This window comes from Marmota marmota, unplaced genomic scaffold (genome assembly GCF_001458135.2).
Source record: "Marmota marmota marmota unplaced genomic scaffold, marMar, whole genome shotgun sequence".
NCBI lineage: Eukaryota > Metazoa > Chordata > Mammalia > Rodentia > Sciuridae > Marmota > Marmota marmota.
This window is the reverse complement of record NW_026000229.1, coordinates 46,395,825-46,406,463: the sequence shown is the minus strand read 5'-3', so window position 1 is coordinate 46,406,463 and position 10,639 is coordinate 46,395,825. Positions and strand designations below refer to the sequence as shown.

The following is a 10,639-nucleotide window of genomic DNA, read 5'->3' as shown; positions in this document are numbered from 1 at the left end:
GGATTACAGTTGTGCATCAATGTTTCTGGTAATAACATTATCTCTGTAGTAAGACATAAATCAAACTGTCCCTCACAGAAAATTGGAGAAACACTACAGAAAGTTGAACTTGTTCTTCAGTTTTCCTTTTGTAGATATATATGGCAGATCATATTTTTGTGACTTTTTTAATTTTGATTTTTTGTGATAACTGGGTTCAATCACTGAGTTACATCCCCACCAACACCCCCTGCTTTTTTTTTTTTTTTTTTAACTCATTTTTACTTTGAGACATAGTTTCCCCAAATTGTCCAAGCTGACTTTAAACTTTTGATCCTTCTACTTCAGTCTCTGGAGTAACTGAGATTACAGGTGTATTCAGGGCATTAGGCTTTGTGATTTTAATACACTTAATTTCTGGGTTATGGTGTTGCACACCTATAATCCCAATGGTTTGGGAGACTGAGGAAGAAGGATTGAAAGTTTGAAGCAGTCTCAGTAATATAGAGAGGCCCTAAGCAATTTAGTGAAACCCTGTCTCAAAAAAAAAAAAAAAAAAAAAGGTGGTGATGATGGTGGTGGCTCTAAGGATGTAGTTCAGTGATTAAGCCCCACTGGGTTTAATCCCCAGTACAAAAAAATAAAAATAAATACACTTCCTTTAGGCAAGAGTTCATTAAAATTAATTGATTAGTTTTGAATTTCCTTAGACATAATTATGTTCTAATCATATTGTTAGACCAGGACGCAAGAAAAGACCACTGACTCCAATTAAAATCAAATTAAAGCAAGCTTATTATTTCGACCGACTGGGCTGCCTCTCCCTCCCAAAACCGTGGGAACAAGACAGCAACCCCAGCTTTCTTGCAGCGCAGCTTTATAGCCCAGAAAGTTACACAAAGGGGGGTTACAGATAACAGAACTCTGACGAGCATAACACTGATGGTAGGTCACATTTTTTGCTGGCCCCAACATCAGAATTTATGAGGGTCATTAGAGCCTCATAGAAGGTCGTTATCTGGCCAGGGAAGGCCAAGATTTGTGAGGCGGCACTAAAGTTTCAGAGAGGGCTGCTATCTGGTCAGAGAGCCAGGCATGGGTGAGTTCAAGGCATTCCAAGCAGGTTCAGAATTTGCAGTAATTTATAGTAAAGCCAAAATTATCTTTTCATGGCTTTGTGGCAAGATGGCTCCCAATTTTAAGAAAAGATCAGGTTGGGTCTATCAGTATCTTCTATGTAAATTGGATTAGATTTGGGGAATTTAAAAAACTGTTCAGCAATCAAATATTGATAGATATTTCCTTGGACTGATTTTTTACTTATGACTGGTCTCCATTATTTTAAATAATGCTTTCAATATTCCACTGAGACACAGTATGATTTGAAAGAAAGTATTGCTTTTGTAATGAGACAAATCATGCTGCTGTTATCATTGCTAAAATTACTAGATAGTAATAAAAATTACTAGGATAGTAACAATAGCACTAATAATGCAATAACAATAATTGCCAGGTACAGTGGTGCATGCCTGTAATTCCAGTGACTCAGGAGGGTCATAAGTTGGGGCCCAGTTTAGACAACAAAGTGAGATTGTGTTTCAAAATTTAGAATTTTATAAAAGGACTGAGCAGGGCCTGGGCTGGCGGCTCAGTGGTAGAGTGCTCGCCTAGCATGCATGAGGCACCACATAAAAACAAACTAAAAAAAAAAACAAAAAAAAACAAAAAAAAACTAATGTATCCACCTAAAACTAAAGATACATAAATAAATAAATATTTTAAAAAAAAAGGACTGAGCAGGGCATGGTGATGCACACCTATAATCCCAGCAGTGGGAGGCTAAGGCAGGAGGACTGAAAGTACAAAGCCAGGGCTGGGGTTGTGGCTCAGTGGTACATCACTCACCTAGCATGTGTGAGGCCCTGGGTTTGATCCTCAGCACCACATAAAAATAAATAAATAAAATAAAGGTATTGTGTCCAACTACAACTAAAAAAAAAAAAAAAATAAATAAGAAAGTTCAAAGCCCTTGAAAATTCAAAGAAAGTTATCGAGGCCCTAAGCAATTTAGCAAGATCCCTCACCCAGGGTTCAATCCCTGGTATCATAAATAAATAAATAAATAAATAAATAAAAAGTAAAAAAAAAAAAAAAGAATTGAGGATGTATCTCAATGGTAACAGACCTCTGGGTTCAATATCTAGTACCCAAATAATAATAATTAATATTACTATTGTAATTAATTACCACTAGTAATTAATATAATAATTATGATGATGATAGAATAAACCACTTATTTGGCATTGGGCCCAGTTATTTACATATACTGGTTTTTCTTTACAGATATTATTTTCACTCTTGTGTTCACAGCACTGGGACTGTTCTGGTGCATGGTTGATGTTCAATAAATACTTGCATAATGAATGAGAAAAACAGGATTAGAAAACAGTGACTTGAGCAATGGTGGTGGGTAAAATGGCAAACAAGAAAGATTATAGATAGGAGAGAGAAAAAGTAGAGGATTTCAATAGCTAAGCAAGGGCTGTTGAGATATAATTTGATGTGAGGTTTGTTAAACTTGTAAGAGTGGGAGAAGAAATAGCTTAATTCTTACAAAGATGTTCTACTGTGCTGTTCTTTTGCAGGAATTTTCATCGCGGGATGATTCCTTGTCTTGTTATGCTAATTGCCTGGATCCAATAACATGAACCCAACCACACTTTGGCCATCCATCCTGTCTGGGTCTAGGATCCTAGAATTCTTGCCATAGAAGTTTTTCTTCTTCGAATCTACGCCTGGATGTGTTTCTGCAACCTCTGCAAGTCAGCATTGTTATACCCGGCTTCCCTTGTCCAGGGGACAAGGCTCCCTTCATTTTTATTCTGCGGTTTCACAATCTAAGGTTTAAAATTTTTCTCTTTTTAAATCTCTCACGGCTTGCTATACACACAGTACGGAATGAAGATAGGCAGTTCAGGAGCTCTCCACCCTTCTTCTACCCCTCCTCCACGTAGGCCTGTTTTGCTGAAAACCCTAACCCTGAGAACGGAAATGGGTTCAGGGAGGAAAGGCTGGATGCCTCTAAAGAGGAGAGGGACCAGCTCTGGAAAGAACTCTGATTAGATTTACAGCCCAGCCTGGGGCGATTGAATCAGGGTGTGTCACCATGGAGACGGGGCTGGCCGGCATGCTCAGCTGCCATTGGCTGTGGACTCCCGGGCTTGGGGATATAAGCCTGAGCCCGGAGAACAGTGCCCAACTGTGCGGACCAGACTCGGCTACCGCAACGGCCACGCAGCTCAACCGAGCAGAGCCAGCGAAGACCGGCAGGATCTTTGGCAGGGAGTCGGCAGCTCCATGGAGAACGAGTGAGGCCCGGGGACCCGGGAGGCCCTGGGGAGGGGAAATGGCTGTCACTCAGACCTGGGAACTTGGCACCCGGGGCCCAGAGGTGGCCGGGGGAGGGAGCGAGTGCCCTGATGATGCAGAGAGGCCTGGCACGAAGCCTCGTGTCTGGGTCAAGGCAACAGAACAGTGGGGCAGCCAGAGCCGGCGCGCGCGGGAATCGAGCTGGGTAGCGCCGCCAGAACAGGAAGGGGACAAGTTTGTGTAGTGTGGCCACTCTAAGGGACTGTTGTACGTCCGTGTGTGTGTGTGTGTGTGTGTGTGTGTGCGCGCGCGCGCGCGCGCACTAAGGGTGCAAGTGGAGAGGGAAGTATACCCCCAACTCCATACCAGGGAGGAGGTCTCCCACCCCGTATGCTCTTAACAAATCCCCATTCTAGTGTCTGGGTAAAGCGCCAGGTACTTTCAGAGGACGAATTCTTAGTTTCTGCTTTAGAGGAAAGAATGCTCACTTCCCTAGACGGCTCCTCCTTTCCCTCCAAATTGGAGGTCCTCCAAATTGGAGGTTGTGAATGGAGTGTCGAAGGAAATATTTATTCACTGAGTTGAGCAACAGACAAGTAACCACTCCTTCCCACACTTTTGAAAAACCCTGCTCTCTTTTGGTCGTGAAATTCCCAGTCCAAGTAATCAACATAACATTAGGGATCACAGTGGCTTTGGATAATTAGGAATTCAAGGTATTCTTGGGGGACAGATCATGAATGAGGAAGTCCTATGAGCTGTAAATGAGACATACCAAGTGGCCATGCTTAACAGTTCCTTTTTTGCACCTATGGGGGGATGCTAGTTGACTAATTTCTTGCCGACTTTTTTGCTTCTTTGCATCACCTTGTAGCTCTATTGCTTCCACCCAGCTCTTACCCAGTCATTTCCCTGAGAATAGTCTGGTTTATTGTCACATCTGGTTTCCTAGGCTCTGATGGATTGATAGATCTGTTTTTGAGGTGGGGTCCTACTATATTGTCCAGGTTGGTCCCATACTTCTGGACTCGAACAGTCCTCCCAGCTCAGCTACCTGAGTATCTGAGACTACAAGTGGACACTGAGGCACCCAGTTCCTAGGCTCTGCTTTTAAAGAGAAAATTTTCCTCTGGAGGCTTGCTTCGTTGTGTTCAACATTGTTCCACCTCTGAGAACAATCTTTGATCTTTTAAGATGGGTGTGATAGATTGGACATGAAACTGAGAAATTCTGGATTGATTTTTGTTGGAGGCATAGGGATTCTGGGTAAGTGTATATGCCCTTTGGTCCCTGAAGGGTAATGTGAAGGGAAGATGGGAGTAGGCAGGGAAGAGGAGGAGGGGCGGGAGAAAGAAAGAAAGGAGAGGCTGGAGGAAAGAAAGAATCACAGACAGAAGAAAAGCAAAAGTAAGTTTCAAACACTGAGTGTAACAGAGCCACATCCCCAGCCCTTTTTATTTTTTATTTTGAAACAGTTTCTCACTAAATTGTCTAGGCTGAACTTGCTATCTTCCTGCCACAGCCTCCTAGTTGCCGGGATTACAGGCATGTGCCACTACGCCTGGCTTGGAATCTGTATTTTTAACAAGCTTCTGAGAATTATGGTCAGTCCTATAGCCTTTGTTGGTGTTGAGGATTGAGTCGGCTTTTTTGCAATAGTTTAGTGTCCGATCTTAGGTACCTTTGCAATTACCATATGACAAGGGTCTGTGCAGGCCTAGGAATCCCAGAAATGATGATCCAGGGAATGGTGCATAGAAGTGCTCCCAAACAAACAAACAAACAAAAACAACGAAAGCTGAGAGTGTGGCAGCTCAGTGTGGAGTGTTTAACTAGTATTCACGAGGCTGTGGTATGGTCCCCAGCGCTGCAAAAGAGAGAGAGAGAAAGAAAAAAAATAGTGTTAAGTATTTTGGCTGAGGAAGAAGCTAGAGGGTGAGGATCCAAAAGGAAATTTGACTTATTTCTGTCTTCAAGGTCATTAGTCTTAATTACATTTTGAGTGTCCCCAAGGAATAGATAGGGTACTAAGGAAGATTGTATTAGATCTGTTACTGCCCTCAGGAAGGGCTCAATTCCATTTTGAGTGCTCTCCTTAGCCTTACATACCTTGATTTGATTATTCCATTGCACTTCTCTGCACCCTGTGGTTCTCCTCTCTAAATCTTTGTCACAAGGAAGAGCTATTAAACCTGCCTGTGCTGGGGATATATCCCAGGGCTGGCATGCTTGCCTGGCATGTGAGAAGCCCTGGGTCTTGTCCCTCAGGATTGAAAAGAAAAAAAAAAAAAAGAAGCAGCAGCAGCAAACAAACTTGGTGGTGTTAACAGCATTGCAGTTGTGGCTGTTAGTGGACACAGGTTCACTAACTTTTGCCAGGCACTACAATGGAAAGAGTCACACTAGACTTCAGTGGGCCTGATTCAAAAGAGGGGTGGTGAGTGATCAGTAAACATAGTATGGCTTCTTCTTGGCCAGCTTCTCTGTCCCTGTTGCCCTGGTATACCTGCCAACCTTTTTTTTTGTACTGATGGTCATTTGTCTATGATGCCTTTGGAATGGGAGAATTGACTTTATTTTCCTTTTGTTCCCTAGATTCACATATGAAGATTATCAGAAGACCGCAGAATGGCTTCTCTCTCGTACCAAGCACCGACCTCAAGTGGCAGTGATCTGTGGTTCTGGCTTAGGGGGCCTGACCAATAAATTAACTGAGGCCCAGTTCTTTGACTATAGTGAGATACCCAACTTTCCCCAAAGCACAGGTACTGGCAAGGGGAAGTGGGGGATAGGACTGAGGTATTCTGATGGGAGTCTGTGGAACTCAGCCAGGGAGACCAATGTGTCTATTCCTGGACCTAGCATTTGACCTCAAAAAAATGTTATAAGAGAGGAAAAAAAGACTACCTTGAATCAGAATGACTTGAGAAGAGAATTCCCCTCATAGAAATCCCATAATAGACAGGGCATGTGTGTGTCACTGTGAGTATGATGATGTCTTTCTGTGCTTTACTGACTCAGCTCCTTACAATAACTCTACAATACATCCCCACATGTGCTTCCTCCCATATACTATCATTACCACTTATATAGGCCCCTCCAGCCTGCAGCAAAACGGAAACAATGCCTGTAGCCTCCCAGGACAAGGTCAGGCTTCTGTCCAGTGTCTTCCTGCCATTTTCCCCAACTCTAGCTCCAGGCCTAGGATAAGAGATGTGGACTATGTTCTTACAGACACTAGATTAATACATGATTGCACAAGGTCTGATTCACACTGACCCTTTGGAAGGGGATGGAGGTGGATGTTCCCCACACATAATGGGGAATTGAGGGGTGAGAAGATAGCACATCTAGCATTCCTGTAACAGCCAGAAAGCTCTAATGCTAAGTTAGAAAAGGGCTAGGTGAAACAGGGACAAGTAAAGGACAGGGTGGTTTATTTGGTTTACTTATTCTCAAAAAACTAACTTCCCTTAGTTTATTTATTAATTTTTTAGGTTTCTATCTTCCTTCCTCTTTTCTCTGTAGAGTTCTACAGAGTTAGGACTTTTAATAAATACTTAAAAAACCCTTTGGAACAAGACAGAGACCAGAGCAGGCGGGTGTGGGAATGGGGGTTGGAAAAGGAAAAAATAGAAAGAGGAAGGGCATAGTTGTCAGAGGGAGAGGGTAGTGACATTGGCTCCACCTGCCATGTGACTGCTGCCTCCAGTGAGCAGGATATTGCACTAAGTGATAATGAGTTTTTATCAGTCTTTTTATTTTTCATATTCTATGTTGGTTTTCTTTGCTTTTACTACTTATTTATTTTAAATTTTTAAAAATTTTTGGAAATAGAGATTGAACTCAGTGGTGCTTTACTACGGAGGTACATACCCAGCCCTTTTTATTTTTTATTTTGAGACAAGGTCTCGCTAAGTTGCTGAGGCTAGCTTTTAACTTATTATCTTCCTGCCTTAGCCTTGTGAGTCTCAGGAATTATAGGTATGCCTTACCACACCCAGCACTACTAATTTTTTTTAAGATAAATTCTGTTTGTGTAGCCCTTAACACTTCCTCTTGATTCTGGCCCCTCTCCCAGACCATTCATACCCTCAGGGATAAATTGGCCATCCATTAGAAGGGACTGTCAGAAGAGGGAAATGGTGATATGGTTATGTTTGTGGGGAGTTATCTGTATTCCAATTGCCACGTATACCTACCTTGGCATGCATTCCCACAAAACTGTACTGTGCATCATAAGGAAGATTTGCATGGGCCCAAATTCAGCCTCTTTCCCCCTTGCTCAGAAGCCTCCTCTTTAGGAAGACAATGTATACCTGAGCTTTCTTGCTGGAATGAAGAGGCATATCCTTTCGTTAGCACAATGCAAGGATATTCTTTTTCAGTACTAGTGATTAAACCCAGGGCCTCATGCAAGTGATCTTCCAATGAACTATCTCCCTAGCCCTTTTTATTTTTTGAGTCTGGGTTTTACTATGTTGTCCCGGCTCCCTTGAACTGCCAGTCCTACCTTCAGCCTCCCAAACAGCTAGGATTACAGGCCTGAACCAGCATGTCTGGGTTTATTTTAAGAATTTTAAAAATTTTGGAAAAAGCCTATAATTACTGCATTCATTATCACCAACTTTATTTCTTAGTCACTTTTACTTTCTTTCAAATGTCTTTCTCGTTCATTTGGGGAAAAAAAATATATATTTTTTTGTATGCAGTTCTGGGGATTGAACCCACAGGTTCTCTACCACCAAGCTACACCCCCTACTCTGGCCTTTTTTTGAGACAGGGTCTCTCTAAATCCCTTGCATTGGCCTCAAACTTGTGATCCTCCTGTCTTAGCCTCCTAAGTTGCTTGGGACCACAGGTATATGCCACAGCACTGACTGAAACTGCTTTAAAAAGCCTTTTGCTCTTTCTCCATATACTCATATGGAGCATCCTTACCAACATAGCTCTAATCTCAGGATACATTTTTATGATTATAATTGCCTGTCTTTCCACCAGACTTAATGCTTTTTGTTTAATTATAACTTTAACGTGTTAAACACAGGGAGAGAGTGGCTCCTAGTAGGTCCCCAAAGGTTCTGTGTTATATGAGCGCATAATACCGTTCTTTTTCCTTTTTGTTTGTGTACAGTGCCAGGTCATGCTGGTCGACTGGTGTTTGGGTTCCTGAATGACAAGGCCTGTGTAATGATGCAAGGCAGATTCCACACATATGAAGGCTACCCCCTCTGGAAGGTAATCAGGGGCAGAGGGCTGGTTGGGTCTGGAAGAAGTGGAAGAGAACTACTCTTTTATTGCCTAGCTCTTTGGGTGACATAGACTTTTGGTCCCCCTTTTCATCTTTCATGTATTATGCACATCTGCCTAAGTAGATGGTGAACATTTGAGAAAACTTTTTCTAACTTTTTCTTCTAAGGTGACATTCCCTGTGAGGGTTTTCCGGCTTCTGGGTGTGGACACCTTGGTGGTCACCAATGCAGCTGGAGGGCTCAACCCTAATTTCCAGGTTGGAGATATCATGCTGATTCGTGATCACATCAACCTACCTGGTTTGGGTGGTCAGAACCCTCTCAAAGGGCCTAATGATGAAAGGTATGTATCTGGCTCTTGAGTATAGGGTTTCAGGACTTTTCTAGGAGTTGTGAGAGAGTCCGTTTCTGAGATAATACAACTTATGCCCTAGGTTTGGAGTTCGTTTCCCTGCCATGTCTGATGCTTATGACCGGAACATGAGGGAGAAGGCTCTCAGTACCTGGAAACTAATGGGAGAGAATCGAGAGCTACAGGAAGGCACCTATGTGATGGTGGCAGGCCCCAGCTTTGAGACTGTGGCAGAGAGTCGCCTGCTGCAGCAGCTGGGGGCAGATGCTGTTGGTGAGAAGGGGAATTTGACTGGGGATCTAAAAGAACATGGGGGAGGAGTAGATTAGTTAGTTCAAGAGGATCTTATTTAAAGGAAGGTTGGATTCAACTGACTTTCAGGAAACCAGTGGGGAAGTTTAATGTTACAGCACAAGAAACTTCCCCTCTGAGTAGCGAGGACTTAACTGCTTCAGTGTTAATAACCCAACTCATGATTTGAAATATTTCTAAGAATTATTATAAAAAAATATCAGTAAAGCTACTGTCTAACTCATGCTGGAAGGTGGACTTCTTTATTTAGTCAGTTATTCCTGACTTCAAAAGTAGCATAAACACACTGAAATAACACATTGCATTAGCAATATATATAGCTATGTGTGTGTGTGTGTGTGTGTGTGTGTGTATATATATATATATATATATATATATATTGAACCCAGGAGTACTTAATCAACTGAGCCGCATCTCCAGCCCTTTTTTATATTTTATTTAGAGACAGGGTCTTGTGGAGTTGCCAAGTGCTTTGCTTATCTGGTGAGGCTGGCTTTGAACTCAAATCCTCCTGCCTTAACCTTCTGAGTTGCTGAGATTAGCTAAACACTAATTTAGCACTTCTTTGGATGTTTGAGGTTTTTGGGGGGTGAAGGGATGTGCTGAGGATTTAACCCAGGATGCTTTACCAGTGAGCAATATCCCTAGCCCTTTTTATTTTATATTTTGAGTAAGGGTCTCACTAAGTTGCCTAGGGCCTAGCCTTAAACTTGATCCTCCTTCTCACTCTTCCTCACCTTTGAGCCTTCTAAATTGCTTCAGCCTCCTAAACTTCTGGGATTACAGGTGCGTGCCACTGTGCCTGATGAATTTTTAAATTCTCAAGTTATGAATGATAGTCTAGCTGGGCATGGTGGTGCATGCCTGTGCACCAAGGGTTCGTGAGACTGAGGCAAGAAGATTGCAAATTCAAAGCCAGCCTCAGCAACCTAGCAAGGCCCTAAGCAATTCAGTGACACCCTGACTCCAAATAAAAAAAAAATTAAAAAGGGCTGGGGATGTGGCTCAGTGTTAAGCACCTCTGGGATCAATTCCTGATATGCTACCCCCCCACCCCCATACACACCAAAAAAAAAGAAAAAAAGAAAAGAAAAAGAAACATGGTCTAAGTCAGCCTCAGCAACCTAGCAAGGCCCTAAGCAACTCAGTGTCTCCAAATACAATTTTTTTTAAAGGGGCTGGGGATGTGGCTCAGTGGTTAAACACCCCTGGGTATGACCAGGGTCATACCATTCCTGGTATGACCCCCACTTCCCCCACAAAAAAGAAACATGGTCCAAGCCAGTCTTTTTTTTAAGAGAGAATTTTAATATTTTCGGGAGACACAACATCTTTGAATGTGGTGCTGAGGATCGAACCCAGGCCGCATGCATGC

At 42.6% G+C, this 10,639-nt stretch overlaps 1 protein-coding gene across 1 annotated transcript in view; it reads left to right on the top strand.

Annotated features, from left to right (window-relative positions):
• The first annotated feature begins 3,189 nt into the window (after positions 1 to 3,189).
• Positions 3,190 to 10,639, top strand: part of LOC107138262 (purine nucleoside phosphorylase) — an 8,472-nt gene continuing 1,022 nt past the window's right edge. The window contains exons 1-5 of the mRNA XM_015480867.2: positions 3,190 to 3,347; positions 5,944 to 6,113; positions 8,483 to 8,586; positions 8,768 to 8,943; positions 9,035 to 9,225. Coding sequence (XP_015336353.1) covers positions 3,337 to 3,347; positions 5,944 to 6,113; positions 8,483 to 8,586; positions 8,768 to 8,943; positions 9,035 to 9,225 — 652 coding nt within the window. The 5' untranslated portion in view covers positions 3,190 to 3,336. The remainder of the gene's footprint in view (positions 3,348 to 5,943; positions 6,114 to 8,482; positions 8,587 to 8,767; positions 8,944 to 9,034; positions 9,226 to 10,639) is intronic.